General features: G+C 42.0%; 1 protein-coding gene across 5 annotated transcripts in view; it reads right to left on the bottom strand.

Moving 5' to 3' along the window:
• LOC106887409 (phosphatase and actin regulator 1) overlaps nucleotides 1-23801 on the bottom strand; it is a 179964-nt gene that overhangs the window by 47612 nt on the left and 108551 nt on the right. For all 5 annotated transcript variants that reach the window (XM_014940906.1, XM_014940902.1, XM_014940903.1 and 2 more), the window contains 3 exons: nucleotides 14508-14832; nucleotides 6576-6784; nucleotides 4893-5049 (listed from right to left, as the gene is read on the bottom strand). In XM_014940906.1, coding sequence (XP_014796392.1) covers nucleotides 4893-5049; nucleotides 6576-6784; nucleotides 14508-14832 — 691 coding nt within the window. The remainder of the gene's footprint in view (nucleotides 1-4892; nucleotides 5050-6575; nucleotides 6785-14507; nucleotides 14833-23801) is intronic.

Raw genomic sequence — 23801 nt, 5'->3', positions numbered from 1 at the left:
TTTGGTTATTAGCAATCTGTTGCTAATAATTCTAGATTACCACATTTTTTGTGTGAGTCGGTCATCCTATTCCAGGAGGTGGGAAAAGCCAGGATAGAAGCAATTCAGGGAAACCAGATAAGGACACTGCCATGCATTAAAATGTCAGTTTTGATATTCCTGTATCTAATTGCTAATGAGCACCTTCACTAGAGTTGGGGGGTTAAGAGACTCAAAATAAGACTTGAGTGCTTTAGAAAGCCTCTCTTGTAGGATGTGATCAGCCACAGTCTGAAGACACACATTGTCTCAAGGTACGGGAGAGATGTTGGTAAAAACACGCACAGAAACCAGGTCTTCCCAGTTCAAGGGAGTGCAAAGTCCTCAGCAAAGTCTGGAGTAGTATGCAGCCCTGCAGTAATCTATAGATACATTTTCTCTAAAGGGCTTTTGTGCTTACTAAATAATATGTTGATTGAGGAAGTCTGTGTGGTCTCTTACGATCACCATTATGATTCCTTGGGGAAACAGAAGCGCAAGGACCAGCACTGAAGTGCCCATCTCAGTACCAGGGGATGGTCCCACACTCTCTGGGAGACACGTGGCTCTGATGTGCATCACCTAGCAGTGCTGGCCCTCTTCCTCGCCAGGGGCACCCGACAGGCCATGCCTTTATCATTGCCCCTGAGAGAACCAGCTCAGATTCAGAGCTTGTCTTGTATCCTTGCTGCACAGTCATTGCCCAAATATGCTCCACTCCTTTCACCCTGATAACCACTCAAAGCTAAATCCAGGTTTTCCTGCCCCTTGCTCTAGCCTGGGCAACCAGTGCTTTCCAGAATGCCTGACGTAGCCAGAGAGACAGGCAGAAGACAGAACTCTGTCTTTTCCCTCTGCCTGTTCACTTCGAGAGTCCTGCTTTTTATTTTGTTTTCCCTTTTCTATCTTACAGTCACTTACAAGTATTTCATGAGCAGCTGTGAAGCTGTGCAGGCACCAGAGGGATAAAACGAAGGAGGAGTTTGGGAGAAGCTGAGCAGGCAGGAAAAATGAAAACCATACCCACTTAAAGATTTATTTAGTGCAGAGGGTCTGCTTTTCAGAGCAGAAATTAATGGAGTTGTAAGGGGTTTTAGCACCAAGAACATGGCCTTCAGCATCCATTTCCTACCCCCAAGTCCCATGTGGTTATGAGCTGAAGTTCTGCTTATTATTTCACTATTTTTGCTCCTTGCTTCATAGTAAGTATCACATTTTAGGCACAGTCATTGCCCAAATATGCTCCACTCCTTTCACCCTGATAACCACTCAAAGCTAAATCCAGGTTTTCCTGCCCCTTGCTCTAGCCTGGGCAACCAGTGCTTTCCAGAATGCCTGACGTAGCCAGAGAGACAGGCAGAAGACAGAACTCTGTCTTTTCCCTCTGCCTGTTCACTTCGAGAGTCCTGCTTTTTATTTTGTTTTCCCTTTTCTATCTTACAGTCACTTACAAGTATTTCATGAGCAGCTGTGAAGCTGTGCAGGCACCAGAGGGATAAAGATTTATTTAGTGCAGAGGGTCTGCTTTTCAGAGCAGAAATTAATGGAGTTGTAAGGGGTTTTAGCACCAAGAACATGGCCTTCAGCATCCATTTCCTACCCCCAAGTCCCATGTGGTTATGAGCTGAAGTTCTGCTTATTATTTCACTATTTTTGCTCCTTGCTTCATAGTAAGTATCACATTTTAGTAGTCCATTCTGATTGGGTTATAGGAAGAGGTTGTCTAATCAGTGCTCTAATTGCTGTGTAAAGACTACCCACAAATACTCTACAGTGCGTGGGCCTGTTTGTGCGGCTGGAATTCACATGTTGTGGGCTCTCCTGCCTTTGCTAGAAGGTATTTTGCTGTCTTGGATGTAGATCCATTTTTGTTTGGATCTACATTTGCTCAGTCTTGATGCAAGATACACACCAGCGAAGTGCTACATTGGTGTGAAGCGTTTACAATAGGCACAAGGGTGTTAATTTGTCTCACGGCAGAGCAAATATTCAGCTGTGTAGTTGGCCAGATCCTGCTGTAAGATATGGTCTCTGCAGCCTCACCCCTACAACTGGTCTGGTGTGTAAGCCAGACCACTGTTCTCCCAGCACGGGAAACGGGTGACATGGTGAAGTCTGCTCTGGAGTCTCTCCACCAGTTGGCAGATGCAATAATAAAGTCATAACAATTTTCTGGGACTAACTGGAGGTTCAGAGGTTCCAAGCTACACTTAAACAGGATCTGAACAAACAGCTCTGAGCCAAATTGATTCCTGGTACAGCTCTAGTAAGGCTGGAGGAACTACACCTGGGATGATTTTGGTCCCACACAATATGTCAATGGTCAATCTCTCAATATGCCTGGCTATAAGCATCTTTAAAAATGACGTTCTCTTTATAGTACTAAACTCTGATCTGCCAAATGTGCCAGCCAATAAGCACTTCCAAACTAAATACTGTGAGCACTATGCATAAATACTGAAGTATCCTAATCAGCCTCTTGGTGAAAATTAATTGACCCATTACAGACAATAACTATTTGCTTAAGTTTTTATTCTGCATTTTTTACTTCTGTAAGTGATTTCATTGGCTGGCTATTTTAAACCATCAGGGACCATTGGTGGAACAGTACAAATCCCTCTGAAATCCAAAATTGCCAGCTGCAATTATAGTCTGTATCTAGCATCTTCTCTAAGGGCTATAAATGCTTCACTACTTTAATTTTGCTTGGCATTTGCATCACTGAGTGACAATTACTGAGTAATGGCAAAGGGTGAATTCAGTAATGAAGTATGGACAGTAAAGAAATACCATCCAAATTGAAATATTCTCTCTCTTTCTATCTAATATTCATCAGTCTGTGCACATGGATGCTTCACATTTAAATGCATAGCACTGGTAAGACAGGCACCTTCCTCCTTTGCTGCTGAAATATCTGTGGCTTTTTGCATATTAGAGATGAGGAAAGTTGTTTTCTCCTCATATTTCTTGATTGTTTTTAACTACTCAAAAGGATGAGATACTATGTTGTAAATACTAGTAATTAAAAGGTGAGACTGGAAACTCTATTACTCCAGACAAGGTTTGCAAAATGTTACCAATTTCAAGTGATGTTATACTGGTATAAAATGGGAATGAAATAGAAGCTATTTGAAACAGAGCTATTTTTTGAGCTTGTATATACACAGTTTTATTTATTTTAACTATTTTTGATTGCCCCTAAGTCCTAGCTATATTAGAAGACAAGATCAAGCATTATACCTCAGACTGAATGGGCAGAGATGCAACTGGGGAAACAAACAACAACATTGTAAGAATATGGGGCTTACACTGGGAGGATTCTGGGCATTGCCAAAATTAGCTTCCCTTGTTAACAAGAGAGATGCTGAAAAATAATTCTTTACTGGGGAAAAAGCAGGTTTTGGAGAGGTAAGATATAAAACATTTATAATGAAAATCACCTGGGGCACAGTGAACTGTGCAGAGTCAATGTTTGCAAATGACACTATTTACCTTCATCAGACAGAGCTGTAAAAGTTCTGAGAGACCCAAGTAATTTAGGCAAATAGGCAACATAGTGGAAATGCTATTCAATGTCATTGCAAGGTCAAGCACTGCACAGTAAGATACGCTAAGAGATAAAAATTTCAACTCTTCACATGTTTCAAAAGGGTTCAGAATTAATCATATAAGCACTGGGACCTTGCTACTGTGTGCTGCTTTTTGGGACCCAGAGCTCTATGTGCAGCTGCAGACTAACAAGGTACCGGGCTGAATAAAGACTGGGCTGAAAAATCATAGTACCAGCAACAGTGCAGCACCATCTTCCATACTTTGGGCATCACTGTTGAGGCCCTTCAACAAGAATACTGAAGAATTGGACAGGTCTTGGAGTAGGCTAAGCATGATCCAGCACAAAGACTTTCAAAGACAGACTGGAAAGATGCGGTTGTTTTATTCCAAAGAGGCAATAAATGAGGCCATGAAAAAAAGTAGGTAAAAAGCTGAAAGAAGTATTTACCAGGAGCTCCTATTCTTCCTGTATCCACAACATGGCAGCGGTGCTCCCCTCTTATCCCCCCAGCCAAAAAAACCAAACCCAAACCAAAAAATAAAACCCACAAGGAAATTCCCAACAACTAGTTGGTCTTCTGGTTTTCTTGGGAGTCACGCTGGAGGACAACTAACAGCATTCACCATCTTTATACCACCAAGTTGATAACATAACAGTATGAAACTAATTACAGAAATCATGTCTGATGTACAGGAGGTTCTTAGACATATCTACCTGACTTCAGTTTAATAATTAGTGACAGGAATCTCCCACATTTAATGGCCACCCCTCTATACCCACGCAACACAGAAAACCAGAACAGCTGGTGAGTAATGCTTTTGTGAAGAAAAAAAGAGTCTAGACAGGGTAAATTTGTCCAACCTGATGCAACAAAAGCAGGTACTGAAGGATGTAAGCATTTTGGATCAGGAAAAGACTCAGCTACTCATGGGAGATGCAGTCAGAAGAAGTTATACCTGTGCCCACTGGCCAAACTAACAGCCTATCAAATGACACCTGCAGCTATGGTCCAAAATGTTATCAAAGCTCAGTATTTCCCAGTGATGCACCAAACCCAACAAAATCCACATAGTTCCTGCTGACACTTAACACAACCAAACATCCCATAGAATATGCCAGGAAAATGAGATGGGGAGTTGTATAGGAAGTTATATTTGAGCAGAAATAGTGTCTACAGTCTTTCCCCTCTTCCCCCGTCCCTGCCTTTTCCTCTTGAACATTGTGAACAAACAGATGCGAAACATTTACAGCCTAAGGATAAAAACTGCATTCTACCACACATTTCCAAAAGCAAGAGCCAGAAAAACATTTTGTCTCCTACCTTGTTAACTTTGTCCCAATTTGCTGCCTGAGTTCGAGCCTCTCTTCATCAGTTTGCATGGGGAGGATGTTCTTTTCCTCCAGCTCTCGCTTGGAAGGCCTGTTGCTTAGTTTGATTGCTAAAGAGTCCTGCCTGCAGACTTTCATTGCCAGGGAGCCTGTGGGAGAGAGGAGAGGCTCTGCCAAAGGAGGTGTCATCATTTCATTACAGCATGCAGCAGGTAAAGAAGTACTAGCCAAGGGAGGATACTAGGATCTCATTTATGCTGGTATGGACTGTGGGAAAGGGGCATCAATTAACTTCATGTGCTCAATTAACCTCAATTCATATCATAATAAAGAAAAGCTGAATTTTGTAGGTATATGGGAAAAAGAAATTAAAATATTGCTCCATAGAGGGGAGTGGAGAAGAAAGGCTTATTTCAGAAGTGCTAGTAGCATCTGTAGCTTTCTTTAGCACAGTGTTTCTGAACCATGTAATGGAATGAATAATTCAACCTCAGAGTCTGGGCAGGCAGCAAAGCTACAGCATGTGGAAAGAGAGAGGTGTCTCTCTCTCTCTCGATTTAACATCAAGAGATTCAAGTTAGCACCTGAGGGAGTCAAAAGTCAATCAGAAGCAACACAGATCTCTATGTACATTAACTGACACTTGCTTCTCAGGCAGTGACAATGGCAAAGACCCTGTGAAAACCAGTGGCCTTTCATGGCTGAAGTTTGCTTTCCTGGGCTTGCATCCAAAGCAGTTTGAGCAGGGACGACAGACACGAGCAGACAGAGAGACACAAACATGAGGGGTTTCGGGCTTTGAGAGGAGAGTGTGAGATAGTGCGGTTCTGGTCTGTTTCTGAGTTTAAGAGCAAAGACTGCTTAATTTCACTTGCAGGGTAAGAGATGATTCTGAGAAGATGAAATATGCCTGGTTTTAGCAGCTTCTTTGCGTGTATTTTTAAAAGGGGTTTTTTTGTTTGTACTGCTCCCAGTTTTCTGAAGAAAAGAAATCCAAGGGCCAGAAACTGTAGCTTGACCTGCAGGATGACAAGCAGTTGTCATACATAAAGTATAGCATCTTGTCTTCCTGGGAGAGTCCTATCCTATGATGCCACACTGAGACAGGAGATGGGTTTCTCAGAGAGGTCAGAAAGGGGCTACAGGTCCCTCTCCAGATTGTAATTGCAATATGGCTATCAATTAACCTCTGCTTTTCTTACCTGAGCCTGATTCTCTAATCGTGACCCCTTTCAAAGTATGTGCAGACCTACAATTCTGACATGGTTTAATAATATATATAAAAGCTCTGATTCTCTATCAGTATCACTTATTTCATCCTCCTGAAGTAACTCTATTAAACCTGATCTCAAACTAAGCCCAAAGCAGGAATTCTCTACACCATGGACACTTGGGAAAGTGGACCTAAAAGTGAATTTGGAAGTGAATTAATATAAGCCAAAACCAATCATTTGAACTCTGACAGCTATCTGGATAAGGATTCATGTGGATTAGGGAAATCACTATAAACTCATACTAATTTTTATTTTGGATTAATTTATCAAGTGTCCTCATGTAGTCAAGCCCTGAAAGATGTGAAAGCCACAGTCAAGAAAGAAAATCCACAGGTCTTGTACTATGAGAGTTCAGAGGAAAAATTAAATAAATGAGAAGGAAAAAATGGAATGAGTCTTACTTTTAAATATTGAGTTATCCTCCTCTTCATCTTCCTCTTCCTCCTCTTCCTGTCTTGTGTAGAGGCAGGAAGAGTCTTCATAGTTGGTTTCATGAGGCACATTTTCTTTATTGTCATCGCATTCGATCACAACAGTTGGCACTTGTCTCATGTCTGGAAGGCCCCCAGGTCCCGTTTTTGTAACACTGTCACCTGTGTGTAAACCAGAGCTGTTGGGAAAGAAAAAGAAATAAATAAACTCAAGGAAACAGCTCAATGGAAGACTGAGTTGCTTCTCTCACTGTATTGAGGAAAGTAGTGGTCTTTCATCCCTTTTTGAGAGGAAATGAGGACAGAAAGATCTTCATGACTAGCAAGACATCTAATGGGTTTAAACAGAGTATAGATTAGATTTAAGGCACAACATTTGTTAGGGAGAGGTAGAACAGCATGCAGACAGAAATATTGGCAGCCAGGACTGAGAACAAAAGATCTGCAGCAAATACAGTCTTAGTGGGAATTGCACCAGCCGCTCAGAGCAATAAGCACGTCTTCAGCCCAGTGTCTGTGTCACCTCCCCACTGGTGTGCAGGCAGTAAGGAGAAAATGTCTCACCTGAATGCAAAAGGTGGAGTAAGGGAGTGGGAAGGGAGGAAAGTATTGATTGTAGAGGAGGACTGTAGAAAGGCAGAGGGAGACCATGACTTGCAAGATGCTGATTGACTTGAGGGAATGGAAGGGTATGACTGAAGCTCAGGGAACTGAGCATGAGAAACTTGGCTTGGAGAAAAGAGCCTTTGGGAGCTGGTGAGAGGGAGGGAGCTAAAGCCCGGGAGGTTTGTTTGCTAATGGCACAGTTATGTGCTGTGGGGGCTGCAGTGACGATATCCCTTCTCCTGCCCAGACTGCTCACTCCAGCCAGGTGCTGAAGATCAATCTGAATTAGAGCTAACAACATATTTCTTTTGTCACATGAAGTGTGATCAATCATTTCCTGCAGCTTACCAGGCTCAGGCCTGCCATCAGTACTACTACCATTTAGCTCTATTTATGTGTTGATTTCAAAGCCCTTTACCAGGGAACATATCAATCACAGAATCATAGAATTGTTTAGGTTGGAAAAGACCATTAAGATCATTGAGTCCAATGCCAAGTCCACCACTAAACTATGTCCCTGAGCACCACATCTAACCATCGTTTAAATATCTCTAGGGGTGGCGATTCAACCACTTCTCTGGGCAGCTTGTTCCAATGCTTGATAAACCTTTCAGTGAAGAAATTTTTCCTAATACCCAATACAAGTATGGAAACTGGAACACGAGGAGGTGAAGATCAAAGTCAAACAAAAGGTGAAAGAAAAAGTCAGGAACAGAACCAAGTTTCCCAGCCATTTTTATCTAATAGCTCATGTTGCTTTTCCAATATAGAAAGAGAATGAGCAACTGGCAGGCAGAAATGATGGCTGCTCAGGTTTACTTTTGAGTCAGCAGCAACCACTCTCTCTCTTAAGTCCCAGCAGAGGCAACAGCTGCAGAAAAGGTGGGGAATGTTTTCCTGTCAGACACCCTCTCTGTGTCAAACTTCCATTTTTACTTTCCACAAGAACATAGATGCGACGCCAGATGTGCTGGCCAGGTTCCACTTGAGGCACCTAAACTTGGCTCTGACCTTAGTGAATGCTGAATAGCCTCAATTCCTTTGACTATTTTAGCCTGTTCAGACTACCAGAGGCATTCTGCATCTTGAAACACTTCTCTTTCTTAAATAATTTTCTTAATTGCAACATTTACATTGCAGGCTAACCAGCAAAGAGATGTATTGCTTTACTGGAGGCCTTGAAGAGAGTCACTCCATTTCCTTAGTGATAGTCTATGTTTTGTGCCACAAAGCATGAAAGGTTCATGAAGAACTGGCCTGTGAATTTTTGTACTAGACTTCAATGAGTTTGACCCACATTTTTTTTTAATCCTGGAAGTAATTTTAGGAGTCATCAGCTGAATTCTTGCAATAACACATAAATGCACTATATTTAGTATTTAAAAACTTTCAACTAACTTTTAATTTACTGATATGCTTTAATAATTTTAATTATATTAACTTTGTTTTTAAAATCTGTTTTCTCTGTAACGTATTTTTTGTGTAACTTTTTTAAAAGGAAAAGTAGGAAGTGAAAAAAACTGGAATTAAATTTACAAAAGAAACTAAAATGCTGTGAAATTCTGTTAACATTGCTAAAAAAAAAAAAGAGAAATAAAAAACTTGCAATGGTGAATTCAACCACTAGATCATTCAGTTAATTTTAAAACAATACATACACAGAGAGTAAGTACGAGTTTACTAAGTCCCTTCTGGAAGCACAAATGGAAGGAGCAAAAAGTAGTTCAGCATCCAGGACCATTTGGTGCTTCCCTGTTCTGGGAAGGATGTATGTAGGTGACAGATGCATCCTTATGGGTGTGCCCATAGGGCAGCAGATATCAAAGTGGTTCACCAATTTAGGTTACCAATGCAGGTATCAGATGGCAACAAGATTTACAAATTACTACGCTAGATCTTTATTTGAACTATTGATCTAGAAATAGACGGCTTCTCATCTCAATTGTAATTTTTCTGAATCATCCACTTTCTTGATAATACTACTTTCTATTTTAAGCCCCTCATTTTTCCTGGTGTTTTGTGTTCTTCTTGATTAAAATCAGCCTTTTCCACAGCATTTTGACTAAGTCAGCTGTCTAAGCAAAGCACTTGTGAAATGCATGCAGTATTGCAGTATACTTCAGAAAGACGAATCAAGGTCACTGGATATTTCCATTGTGTATAAATTCCTCTGGATCATCAGCAAAAAACCCCACATGGTTTGGTGGTCTACACCACAAAATTTTTTAGCATTATTTACCAAATAGCACACTATTATGTCAAACAGTCTATTTTAAATCAGCTTCAGGTTTTTCAATAAAATTAGAAAACAAAGCCACAGCTAAGCAATTACTTAAGATAAATGTATCTTAACACATAGATTTCAGTGATTCATAGGTGACTAGTACAAGCACCTGCAATTACTGTTGCGTCATCAACATGATCAAAACAGCAAAAAATTCTGCCTCTATAGCTTCCAATGTTTCTAGTTAGAAAAGATTTTAATGAAAAATCAGAATTTAAACATACGAGTGACTCATAGCACAGACAAAATCTAAAAAAAAAAAAAAGTGAAATCCCTCCTGTAAAATTTAGTGGGAAAAAAAAAAGCACACTTCTCATCTGTCATCCCAGGCTCTTTGATTGTGGAATAAAGAGTTACATTTTTATCAGCATGTTTTCAGATGCACAGTACACTATTCTGTACTTATCAGTTAAAACAAAAATCTGAAAAAACTTCAAAGCATTGTATATACATTTCTGCTATACAGGCATACATGTGAGAGACAGAAAGAGAAGGCAGAGCCATAAATATTAAGTGTTTCTATCCTTAGGCAATGCTGAAGTTTAGACAAAAAGCAATTCTCTTGACAAGTTTTATGGAAGATAAATGTTTTCTGACTCAAATACGTTTTATAAGATTTACAAGACACTGGCAGGAATGTCTAATGCATTTCATTTCATAAATCCACAGTCTGAAGCTGAACTGGGTGTCCCAGAGGAACTGGTCTCACACACTGTCTTTTTGGACACAGCGATTTTTCACTGCTCTGCCACAGAGGCAATTCTAGCCCAGAGTGAGATACTGCCACTTAAGAGCTCTTCAGTACATACATTGAGCAAACTTGGGCCTTGATTCAGCTGCTAGCCCACAATGGCCCATGGAGTAATTGAAATTAATTGTCATCTTACCAGACAGACTGAGAAATATATGGGCAAGGCAGAAAATAAGGCTATTTCAGATCAAGAAGCTGCCTCCTTAAGTCAAAATGAAAGATATATTCCAGTGGCACAGGAGGGTTTCTAAAGCTTCTTTTGCTGCTGTTTGTGGCACACACGGCTTTTGGGCATGGTCTTTCTTCTCAAATTCATTTAAGTCAGGAGAATGAAACCTTCTGTGGATTTTGGTGGCAAGGCTTATCAGATTTTCATCAACTCTTAAAATGCATTCCGAAAAGGTAAAAAATGATACCGGAATCTAGAGTTTTACTTATGCTTGACACATACCCTTTGGGATGAAGTGGGAAGTCGTCGGCAGTAGGGGACAAATTAGCAACAGAGGTTGCAGAAAAAAGGTTGAGTGGAAATTACACTCTTCTCTGTTGCAGCTTAATCTATCATAAAGCTGGTAATTTATCAGGGAAAATAGAGGCAAACTGGCAGCACAAATGACATGTCATAATAGTCATACTATGACAAGGGACAGATTGCCCTTCTGAGAATAGGTTATGAATAGACGTTACGAGTACCAGAAAATGTTTGCAATCAAAAGCGTTAAGTGTGCAAATGAACTTAATGTTCTATAATGTCTGTAATAAAACTGAATAAAAAAATCCCGGAATTAACTGCCATTTGAAGTCATAAGAACAACTGGGACTTGAATAGCTATTACATGCTTCTAATGTACCTTAAGACATTAAATTACTAATATGCACTAGATAATAGGTGAGGCAGTAACATGCAACCACTCCTGCAGAGGGGAAAATAGAGGTAGAGAAGCTCAGTAGCTTTCTCAAGGTCAAACACAGCAAAATAACTTCTGGCTTCCAGGCCAGTACAAAGGGACAGCCCATATTTCTTTGGCAAGCTTCTGGCTCATTGGCAAAACACTGATTTCAAGTATCAGTCTTAGATGTTGTTAGACTATTCAAATTCCGGAGGCCTCATCTGTGAAAGTGAAAAATCCAGATTGCTAGAGGAAGGGGATGTTTTAGTCCTCGGTTCTTTGTTCCTGTTGACACTCATGGTCCTGGTGGAGAGAAGAGTTGTGAGGCCTAAGAAAAGTTCACTGGGCAAAATGTGGGATTGATACAAACTGGTTATGGATACAGGGAATGTGAATGGAGTTTAACAGACTTGAGGAGCCTCCACTGCACCAGCACCAAAGAAACTAGATACAGGGAAGAAAAAAAAAGATTCCTGAAGGAAAAAAAAAAAAAGATTCCTGAAGGAAAAAAAAAAAAAGATTCCTGAAGGAAAAAAAAAAAAAGATTCCTGAAGGAAAAAAAAAAAAAGATTCCTGAAGGAAAAAAAAAAAAAGATTCCTGAAGGAAAAAAAAAAAAAGATTCCTGAAGGAAAAAAAAAAAAAGATTCCTGAAGGAAAAAAAAAAAAAGATTCCTGAAGGAAAAAAAAAAAAAGATTCCTGAAGGGAAAAAAAAAAAGAAAAAAATTAGAGCAGAAAACTCTGCTCTAATCTACACGATCCTCCCTTATTAAAAATAAAACACTATTCTAAATAATCCCCTAAATAACCAGACTTGGCAGCATTGTTACTGCAGCGTCATAGCAATTATTCCATAAAGTTGTAGGATTCTTTTGAGATAAAGACTGAGATCAGCAAAAATAAATGCTGCCAATGAACTTTGCATTCCCCAGAAGGTGCCTCAGAGACTTGTCAGGCTCTCTCATCTCCTCAAGATTATTGACCCAACAGCAGTGACCCAGTACATTGTTATCTTGGAAGGAACAGTAAAGCTCAGGATGTCAGTGCATATCCTAGGAGTGCAACACCAGTGAGCACACTACCGAATCTGAAACGGAGGAAAGCAGATCCAGGACCTTTGTAGTTTTAACAGGGCCTCAAGACTTCTGGGCTGACGTGTCTGATGACAAAGACCACAGCATTTCTATTAGGTTTAATTCAGATTTTATACGATTAAGGGAAAAGAACTACTGTCAAAAATACTAGAAAATAGTGGCATTAGGTGCAAATAATCCTCTCCTAAGTTAAATACGTGTATTTTAAAAATCTTCAGTAGAAGTCAGCAAATTTACTAAGACCATAATCTGGCCTGAAAAAGCAATTTAAGATTTTAACAGCAAGTGTCAGCTCTGCAGACCTGTAAATACTCTGAAATACTTTTACCTCAAAATACTATGAAAATAACAATTACTCTTGCAGAGGAAGCAGTCATCACCTATTTTCTCTCCTGTGAATACAAATGTTATTGATTTGTTTTGACACTAAGGAGAATAACTGAAGTACTCAATACTTTATTTTGTGATGGAAATAATAATTAATCAACGCAAAAAGGCTATGAAAAATCAACTGCCTGCAATATTATGAACTAGGATTCATTTTCATTTCAAATGTGAAATATTGGTGCCACAACCTTTTCTTATTTTCTTCTGCAATGGGAGGCAATTGCTTCATATTGGGAAATGAATCCTTGCTTATCCAGTTTTTAATAAGCAGCAGAGCTTCAGCTTCAAATCAATAGTTAAAACGAAACAGCATCACCTTCTTCAAATCAGTTTAACGTATTTGTAGACATAAACATGATGGATATCTAGAAATTGGAGCATTCATTGCTGTGGGGCAACAGATGCCACAATGAAGTCATACTCTGAGAGATGTCGCTGGGCTCAGGATAACAAAGTGCCTTCTGCACGCAGCGTGAGCCAGACAGCAAGACCTATGCTGGGGATGGCATGGGCAGCGCAGCCCCAAAGGAGCCTTTGGGAGAGACCAGCTCCCCTCTGTGTTAGGTGCTCCAAGCTTTGGGGAGATGTAGATGCATCAGACCAGCCCTGCCGGCAATGTGAGCTGTAACTGGGTAGTCACTGGGCACAAGGGGGAATGTGGATGCTTTTTCCAACCCTACTGCTACAGCCCTTTTCCTAATGGGAAGAGGAACTCCCTCCCCAGCAGAGATTTCCCCACGCTGCAGAAACATCAGCCCCTCCCTGATATAAGCACATAGGTCTCACTATCCTGGTACTAAAATAAGCTGGCAGAGTGGGACAGCCGCTGGTCCCCTGCCTGTTTTTTATGCAGTAAGGAGAGTCTGGATCCCTAATCGAATTCTTTTTAACCATTTGCTATAATGAAGGTAACATTATTGCAAGGAGGTATTGGAGCAAATCATTAGGAATTTTGTCTGTTAGACCAAATATTTTCACATCCTGTCTAAGAGGAGGATGATCTGATGCTCCTAGAACAAGCTGGTTACAAAGCTGCCCTTGATACTGACTAGAACATGTCATTTTTTGGATTACCTTCCCTATTCTGGGACTTGCTCAATTTTCTTCTACAAGATGAAATAAATTTTCCAAAGCTTGCTGATCTTGCAGTCTATGAGTAGCTTGCATTTATACAACATGCTTCACTTGCTTAGACTATTTGAAGTAGCATTCAGATACACCTGCAAGTGACAGTAACAGAAAACAGCCAAGGTAGGTAAGGCTCTTCTGATCAAATGTACAACCTTCCTCCAGATGCAAATGGCTAAGAAGGTAGCTGCTGTGGAATGGTTAAATACTTATTTTAAGATCAAGCATATAATTTAATTTAAATTAATTGAAATACTATATTAAAATCCCTCTGAGTGACTTGTAGGAAGTCCTCATAGGTTGTTTCGAGCTAATTGGTAATACTAATCATATGCCCTGGCTGAGTGGCCCATTTGGTTTTTATTGCTGTTTTTTGAACTTCATACTTCCTCTCCTGTTTTTTTTAAGCAATCCTCCACGTAACCACAGCTTTGCAGTTATGCACTCTGCAGTACATATTGCAAGCCAGGCATGTCCAATTAACACCTTCTCTGCTGGCTGTGTTATATCACTCCTTGCACAGAACAATGGGGTTAAGGAAATGTGGTCTTTTTCTCCTCTCTGACACAAACTTGTAAAACAAGTCAGGACAGGCTCTTTCCCCATCTCTGTTTCTCCAGCAATGACTTCCCTAGAGTTGTCAGACATCCAGAGGAGAGGCTTCACTCAAGTACTATCAACATAACTCAAGTGGTGATACTGATAGCGAGGTTATCAGGCAACAGTGCACATCAATATGTAATTTTAAAAGTTGATTCATTACCTTTCTAGCCTTTGCATGGTCATGGCTAGTGTTTTGTTCAGTTCCTCTATCATCCGGCACCCTGAAGGGTGAATGGGCAACGTGCTGGATCCGGAAGGCAGGTGCTGGCTGTGGCTGCCGTACTGGTGCTGGTGAGCTGCTAACTGGGATGGCAGGACAGTGTGATGGTGCTGGGTCAAAGGCTGCTGGGAGCTCTTCTGCGTGGAATAGGATGAGAGAGAGAGGTCTGGCCCCCCTAAAGGCATGCAGATCATGACTTTCTTTGGAGGTAGTGGAGGTGACAGTTTAACTGGCATACAAGGCAGTTTCACAGGAGCGCCAGGATCTAAAACAGAAGAAAGAGAGGCCTTGGTATTAATTTTCATGTCACTATGATGGAGATCAAAGTGTCTGCCTGGGCGAGCAGGTACTGAGGTTGCTAGTCAATGTGGGAGTGCGCACCCCTTCCCTGCTGTGACAGGCAGCTCTGCATAGCGTGTGCTCAGCACGGTCTTCAGAAAAAATACTGTTGTTTTGTGGCACTTATGAGTCTCACGAAAAACATCCCAGGGCTGTGCATGCCCCTTAATAAACACGTTAAGCAATGCTTAACAAGGCTTGTGGCGCACTTTGACGCTCCAAAGCTCTAATCCTCCAGAACAGCCCTGTGAGGTAAGCGTGATGTCTCCCGCTCAACAAGCACGCAAACAGGGGGAAGAGCAATTCGGTGTCTGAAGTTACAGGATGACTCACCACCATCACTGCTGGAGCAAAAGCTCAGGGACTCCTGATCCTTCTCAGTCATTGCAGTGCAATCACTACAAGCCACATTTCTTACAGCTTTGTAATGGGCAAAACATCTGGTGTTAAAAAATCACATTACAGGGCGAGAGAGAAAAGAAATAGGGTTTGAATACTAAATAGCAGTGGTCTGGAAAAACAAAGGACGCAGGAGGAGAAAATGGTAATGGGCAGAAGATTGTTAGGGTTGATGTATTCTTTTACAAACTTCTTGGTGGGCACTTTTCTCTGGACTCATACACTGAATTTTAACCTTTTTAACACTAGGCATATTCCTTGAATCACATAGTTAATCTGCCAGGCAAAGATTCCCCTGACTTCTATGGGAAATCAATGAAAGGTCCACAATCAGATCTGTTCTGTCTGCCAGGACTCAACTGCAGGATTGAGATTTTTGGAGTTGCACTGTGAAATGTTTTCAGAACGGAAAAAAAGTTAATGGGAGGGCTTGTAGTTTCCAAAATGGTGGAAAACGGCCACCACCTATACTAAGAGCACAGAATCGTCTAGGTTGGAAGGGATCTTAAAGATCATCTAGTCCAACCATCAACCTAACTCTGACAAAAAAAATAAATAAGAAATAAAAATCACTAAACCATATTCCTGAGGATCATGTCAACCCATCTTTTGAACACCTCCAGGGACGGTGCCTCAACCACCTCCCTGGACAGCCTATTCCAATGCTGGATGACCCTTTCGGTGAATAAATGTTTCCTAATATCCAATCTAAACCTCCCCTGGTGCAACTTGAGGCCATTTCCCCTTGTCCTATCTCCTGGGACTTGGGAGATGAGACCGATCCCCGCTTCTCTACACCCCCCCTTCAGGTAGTTATAGAGCGCGATAAGGTCTCGCCTCAGCCTCCTCTTCTCCAGACTGAACAACCCCAGCTCCCTCAGCCTCTCCTCATAAGACTTACTCTCCAGCCCCCTCACCAGCTTCATTGCCCTTCTCTGGACCCACTCCAGCACCTCAATGTCTTTTTTGTGGTAAGGGGGCCCAAAACTAGACCCAACACTGAAGGTGAGGCCTCACCAGTGCCGAGTACAGGGGGATGATCACCTCTCGGGTCCTACTCACCACGCTGTTCCTGATACAGGCCAGGATACCATTGGCCTTCTTGGCCACCTGGTCGACCAACACCCCCAGGTCCTTTTCTGCCAGGCAGCTCTCCGGCCACTCTTCCCCAAGCCTGTAGCACTGCAGGGGGTTGGTGTGACCCAAGTGCAGGACCCGGCACTTGGCCTTATTGAAACTCACCCTGTTGGTCTCAGCCCATCGATCCAGCCTGTCCAAATCCCTCTGCAAAGTCTTTCTACCCTCCAGCAGGTCGACACTACCACCCAGCTTGGTGTCATCTGCAAACTTACTGAGGGTGCACTCGATCCCCTCGTCCAGATCATTGATAAAGATGTTAAAGAGAACAGGTCCCAGTACTGAGCCCTGTGGGACACCACTCGTGACTGGCCACCAACTGGATTTGACTCCATTTACCACCACTCTCTGGGCCCGGCCCTCCAGCCAGTTTGTAACCCAGTGCAGAGTACACCCACCTAAGCCATGAGCAGCCAGTTTCTCCAGAAGAATACTGTGGGAGACTGTATCAAAGGCCTTGCTAAAATCCGGGTAAACAACATCCACAGCCTTTCCTTCATCCAGCAAGCGGGTCACTTTGTCATAGAAGGAGATCAGGTTTGTTAAGCAGGACCTGCCCCTCATGAACCCGTGCTGGCTGGGCCTGATCACCTGGGCGTCCTTCGTGTGCTGCATAATGGCACTCAGGATGATCTGTTCCATGACCTTCCCAGGCACCGAGGTCAGACTGACAGGCCTGTAGCTCCCCGGATCATCCTTCCGGCCCTTCTTGTGGATGGGCATCACATTTGCCAGACGCCAGTCGGCTGGGACCTCCCCAGTTTGCCAGGACTGCCGGTAAATGATGGAGAGTGGCTCCGCAAGCACTTCCGCCAGCTCCCTCAGTACCCTCGGGTGGATCCCAGCTGGGCCCATAGACTTGTTTGTGTCTAAGTGCTGGAGCAGGTCCCTCACCGCTTCCCTTTGGATTACAGGGGCTTCATTCTGTTCCCTGCCCTTATCTGCTGGCTCAGGGGACACCCTATTCCATTACTAAAGACTGAGGCAAAAAAGGCATTCACCAACTCAGCCTTCTCCTCATCCTTTTGACCTGAGAAAGCTGAGAAAGGATGTTGCCCTCCAGATTTCAAAGGTCATCACCCTCCTGAGTGATATCAGATTTCTAAAGTCCTTTTCCAGATGGTTCTTTTTAGCATTAACTATCCTTCTCCTTGCTCCTTTTATTCCTTCCTCCCCCCTGGCCTGTTCTGGGTATTGCCTGTATTAGTATCCATATTTACCAGCCAGGGTGCACAAGGTTGATACTAGGACTTCCAAGGACTAATACTTCTGGAAACTGGTTAAGGACAGCAATGTGGAAAAAGACCACGCATGGAGCCAAGCTCACATATGACATTACATTTTTTTTAAAGCTAGTAGTAGCTTCACAGCATCCACAATATTCACCTGGCACTATTTTTTTTACTACGCTAGGAACAACAAGATGACAGCAAGTCTTCCCTTTCTTCAAAGGGCTTGTAGGCTAAAGACATAGGAGAGGCAAAGGCTGTGCACAGATGAAACAGAGGCATGGAGGGAAAGTGGTCTCTCCACATTGCAGAGTGGGAGAGTTACAGAGAGCACAAGTCGAGTCGTTTGGGTTTCAGTGCAGTATCATACCCACTTGACATGGCTCTTGAAGGCAAAAATTCTTCTGACGGCTCTACCAAGGCTGAAATCTAACTCATGGGATTGCCAAACCACAGGGCACTGCCCTGTCCTCTAAAGCAGATTGCCTTCTGTACAGCAGGAAAAAAATACTTCCAGGATTTTTTATTCAAGCACAGAAGGTCTCCAAGTTACTGTTTTTTTCTTACATAGACGTTATCTGTGGATATTTCCTCTTTGTATCCTGCATAAAAGAACACACCATCCTCAATAAAAGGTAAATAACAAAAAGACTAAATTGTATACAGCCCTAAGAATAAGGCTCCTACGGGATTTGTAGTAACAAAGTGCTTTCATGCATTTGTGCTCCAGGCAATTTCACTTCTAGAGCTAGTCCTGAATTACAAAGACTGCACTGAGATCTGAGCTTCCATTTTGAAAAGTGCAGGTTTGACTGTTGGTTTTAGATCCTCTTCTGCTGTATCTCAATTAACATCTTCACCTGACAGTGTGTGCACCTGGATGTCCCACCAATGCAGAGAAGTCCTCCATAATAGTTAATTCAAAGAGGTCAGTTTGGTAATTCTGCAGGAACCCCTTGCTTCTGACAAAATAATAACTGGGAGTATCAACTAGGTTTGCTGCCTTCTGTGATCCTGAAGATTAGAGCAATATTGTATTTTGGGAGTGCTGCCAATTGATTCAGGTATAAAGCAAACAGGAATCCATCTTTCTTCTAAAATATAGTGAAAATTTCTTTTCCTTTCTCATGCAAACATTCACCTAGTAGAGTTGTGACAGAGGCACTGCAGCTTTCCAGTTGCATGGGAGAACAAGTCCGGCTTAACTACCCCAAGTAACCACATACTCCATCATGAACCAGATGTTCATACTCTAGTTTCCACTCTTCACAACAAAGGTTTAGTTTCCCCTTAAATTTAAAGAAATTCTTCACATCAACATGTTTTCATTGGTATCAACGCTGGGTGACTCCGTTGGACACCTGCCAGAAATCTTGTCCAGTATTTTTAATGTAAGGCTTCATTCAGACGGACTGTATTTCATGCAAGTCCTTGAGCCTGTATGAATATGATCCTAATACCTCAATAGAGCCTTGAAAATGAACCAGAGGCATTAAATCTACTTTTCTGCCCTTCACCTTCAGGAGAATTCTATTTTGTTAAAAAAAATGGCTGAAAGGAGAATGACTCCAACAGGAGGAGAGTTTGATCCATTTGCTTGGAAATGTACCAGTATATCTTCACTGACATCAGTAATAAAGACATGGTCAGATCAGTGAGTGTGCTGAACAAACGGGGCCTTGCTCAAATCCATGGGCTCCAGGCACACTGTTGGAAACTGCGCTACCATCATCTGGAGTAAATGAGAGAACAACTTGTCCCTGCATGTAAGAGTGAGATGACTGTGTTTTGTAATTCTTTCAGCTGTTTGTTTTAATTTCACAACGTATGTGATGTATGAACCAGGGATGTAAACAGTTATCGTCTCCAGCATGGTATATCCATCAAGCATGGACATCTCTAGAAGAATATGAAGCTGGACAGTGGAAATACGAACATGGAGTCCGTGATATGCATCTTCTCAGTGGAACATTACCAGAGTCTTAAATCATTGCACAAAGCACTCACGTGACAGCAGAGAAGCAAACTGTGTGAAGCCAGGTGTGCAAGTCTGATTAATCTCTTTTGGCTAAGGCTCTTCATTCTCAAGAGAAAAATGAGCAATTTTCAAAGATGTTGGTTCCCAGCAGGGTTGTGACCACTCAGCAGTGTGCATAGTTAAATAATAACTGCCAGAATTGATGAAAGGGATGTTAGAAATAGAAACCTTCCCATTGCTGATGACAATAAATTACTTAAAAGCTTGTTGCGGATGCCACAATATTTGCTGCAGATGAGACCTATGATAAAGAAGCCACGTCTTACCCCTTCCATATACATAATTTTGTTAATATCTATAGTTGCTGCATTTCCTCTTGTTTTTTTCAGGAGACAGAGAAATAAACTTTTATTCTCGGCACAGAACGTCCACGTGTGGTTCTTCTGATGTGTTTGGAGCTCTACACTAACTACACCAAATATGATGCTTCCCAGCTACTGAACATGGCTGGAGAGTTGGTCAGCACATGTTGCACATACACCTGTTGCAAACAGAATGTTAGGAAGTTCTGGTAACAAATATTGCTCCAGCGGGGCTGCTAGAAAAGCTCATTAAAATCCTCACATCCTCCCCCAGCACAACTACTGCATGCAGTAAGAGGGCACGCCTGGGAATCCTGGGCTTGTGGCAGAGCTGGCTATGTTTGCTATCCTGCCAGGGGGAGAAAAGCTCTTTCTTGACTCCTTGTGATGCCAAACAGGAGCCAGCATTGTATCCCAATAGCAAGGAAGTCAACAGCCTCCTGGGCTGTATGAGAACAACAGACAGGAGATCAAGTGATTACTCCCCTTCTATTCAGCACTCCTTGGACTGTATCTACATTACTGCATCAAGCTTTGGGCACCCCAGGAAAGACATTAAAAGCCTAGAATGAGTTGAACAGAGGGCCACTATGAGGGTTGAAGGCTGGACCAACTCTGAAGTTTCTCCTGTGAGGAGAAACTGAGGGACCAGGGCTTGGTCAGCTTGGAGAAAAGACAGCTTGCTGGGGGGAACCTAACAGCAGCCCTCCCGTACCTATGAGGAGATTATCAATAAGGTGGAGCCAGGCTCTTCACAATTGTGCATGGTGGAGGGGGAGGTTCTGGAATGGACTATAAGGGAAACATTTTCCCCCATGAGAAGAGCCAAATGGCTGCCCAGACAGGTTGTGCAGTTGGCATCCTTTGAGGTTTTTGAGACTCAGCTGGACAAAGCCCTGAGTAACCTAGTCTGATCCCATAGCTGGCCCTGCTTTGAGTGGGAGGTTGAACTAAAGGCTTGCTGAGGTTCCTTCCCACCTGAAGAACCTTATACTATGACCTTTGCTGTACTATATACAAGTAATACAACTCATCATAAAGTTAATGACTTACTCTTTAAATTCCATCCAAGTAATTAATTCTGCAAAGTAATGTGCAAAAACATGTGCAAAACTCAGCGTTGCCTATTGACAGGAGCTCCGCAGTGGAAATGAGGTGATGTGCCTGATTATTTGCTTGTAGCATTTGGACAAGAAGCTTTTACATTTTGAGGTCTTCTCTCGGGGAATCACTTGTGTCTGAACAGTGGGAGCCTCTCTCTTTCTTTCAATGAGATTTTTGAGTATATTCATGAAGACAAGTTAAAAACTGTTCTGAAAGATCTGCCATGCATCTCCTGCTGACTATGGTAAGATCTGCAGCCATATCTTCAGGGAAGGTTTAAGACTGATATTCTTTGCTGTTCTTCTGCTCCATGTTCGGATCCAAGGTTCAAGTTGAATTTGGAGAATACAAACCAAGAACGCTTAGCCTAAAGGTTGAAAAGAACAGCTCTGCATGAATTCCTGTGCATAGAACTTAGGACTGCTGGTGAAGGACAGGTGCTTTTGCTCTGCTGCTTCCCCCTCAGGCGCACAGTGAAAAGAGGATTGTCCATTGCCCCCAGATGAATGCAAACTGTCTTCATGAATGTAGCCTGCCAGAGCAGGCAGCAGGAGGTAACGTCACAGAGGAGGACGCTTGTGAATAATGTCTTGGGCTCATCTACAGAGGAGCCTTCTGAAACACATGTGACTGTTGTGCTGTAAAATACTGCAGAGAATATTTACTGGATAAATTGTAGTTGTAAATACTTTTATAATGCTGTAACTAACAACCAGCTGTGTTGTGGCAATGCAGCAGGACACCAGGCATCCATGTTCTCAAACCTCATCCTGGGCTTGTCTGCATTATCAAAAATAACTTTTGGGGTCTCTCAACGCTTTCTACCCTATTAAATGTTTGCCTCTAATTATGAGTTAGTTCTTACTCTACAGAGACATAACTAGAAAGCACAATCTCAGGACTAAAAATGTGCTATTTCTCTCCTCAAAATCTTGAATGAAGAAAGCAAGAGAATGCAAAAGGTTTTGCAAAGCTTACATACAATAGTTGAGTGGTCAGATACGATCAAGGCTACACCCTACCATAATATTAGGCTAAATTTGAGCTCAAATACAATTAGGTGTTGCTGAGGTCCCAGCTTACTGGCATATATTTTATTCTCTGATGTTTTAGGGTACTTCATTGGTTACTGGTGATTCAGTTGTTTGAATGGAAAATATCTAATTAATTTCAGAAAACATTATCTGTGCTGGTAAGAACAGCGTAATGAATCAAGATCAAAAGGAGGTTTACACCACTATGTTGTCATATCAAATCAGATATGACCAGTCTTCTTGTCACTTTTGGCCATTCAACATTTTATGATAATCTGGGGACTTTACCCCAGCATTCCAATTACATTTGGTCCCAGGTGACTATTTCAGCTCCTCCTACATTTTCAATGAAGGTGGCTGCAAGTGTTCTTCTAAATGCCTGGATTCTGCATATAGATATTGGAGATGAAAGAAATTCTTTCTATGAACGTTGTCTAATAATAAACATATCTGAAAACCAGTAGAAGGCCTACCAGGAGGTGACTGGCCAACAGCAAACGCAGAGCTGTGGAACAACAGTATCAAAACACTTAAGGATCATGTTTTTCTCCTAGGGTTGCTTGTCTTCTAGGGCTGCATGGGCACTTCCAGACCCAGTGCTGTGGTAGGGATGTTTCCTGTGGAGGCATCATCATCAAGAGCATGGGAGATGGTGTGAGGCAAAGCACCGAGCATCTTCTGCAGAAGCAGTGGCACCACTCCTCCTGGATAACCTGCAGTCCTCTCTTGGCTCTGTACCCTTCCCTGCACTGCCCCATCCCCACAGTACCTCAGCCTTGAGAAGCATGCCAAGGTTATGTTATTTATATTTGCTAGTGGTAGTTTTCTCTTCTTGTCACCTTTAAAACAGATTTTTTCTTTTCATTCTTCCCAAAATTATATGCGCTCTTACATGTTTATTTTAGGCCTGTTCTTTTATGTGCATTTCCTATCAAAGGGACGGACAATCTTTGTCTTGGCACAGGCAGATAGATGTTTGAGATGGTTCACAAATGCTTTCAGAGACGAGGAATGTTTCCTTTCCATTTCTAAAACCTGTATTATGTCCTTTGCCAAACCCTGTAAGTCAGTCTTCGTGCCTTTATGGAAGAACATCAGGATAAGTTCACAGCAAGAACAAGATGGTGGTCAGACTCAAAGGAAGCTTTTCTTTCCTCAAGTTTTGTATTTAAAATATTTCTCCTTTTTTTTTTTTTTTCTGCTGACCACACCTGTAGCGTTTTTGTAATGCATGTTTGTATAAAACATGTTTCTATTAAATAAACATATGCATATATATATCTTAAGACAGAAGTTGAGGCGCTTCTGCATTTTCAGATGTGTACCTGAACCCTTCACAAGATCACATCTCCCCTTGCAGTCATCTTGAACAGAGCTACCAGACCATTAAACCATTGTCACTCTCCATTAGCCAAGCCCAGTATGTTTTAATTTGTCCTTCAACCTTCTCACAAAATCTTCAGTAGAAAAATGGGTATGCAACAAGAACAGAAGAGTCTTCACCTCAAATGCCAGAATTCAGATTTTACTTGTTTTTTCACACACAAGCTGAAGATGTCTCTGGAGTAATTAGTAAAAGAATAGCATTAATTCTACTTCTCACTGATGAGGATGCTTCATTAGGATTGATTGCTCCTTTCCAAAGATTATAC

This window comes from Calidris pugnax, unplaced genomic scaffold (assembly GCF_001431845.1).
Source record: "Calidris pugnax isolate Ruff unplaced genomic scaffold, ASM143184v1 scaffold8, whole genome shotgun sequence".
NCBI classification, from domain to species: Eukaryota; Metazoa; Chordata; class Aves; order Charadriiformes; family Scolopacidae; genus Calidris; species Calidris pugnax.
This window is presented reverse-complemented; position numbering and strand designations above follow the sequence as displayed.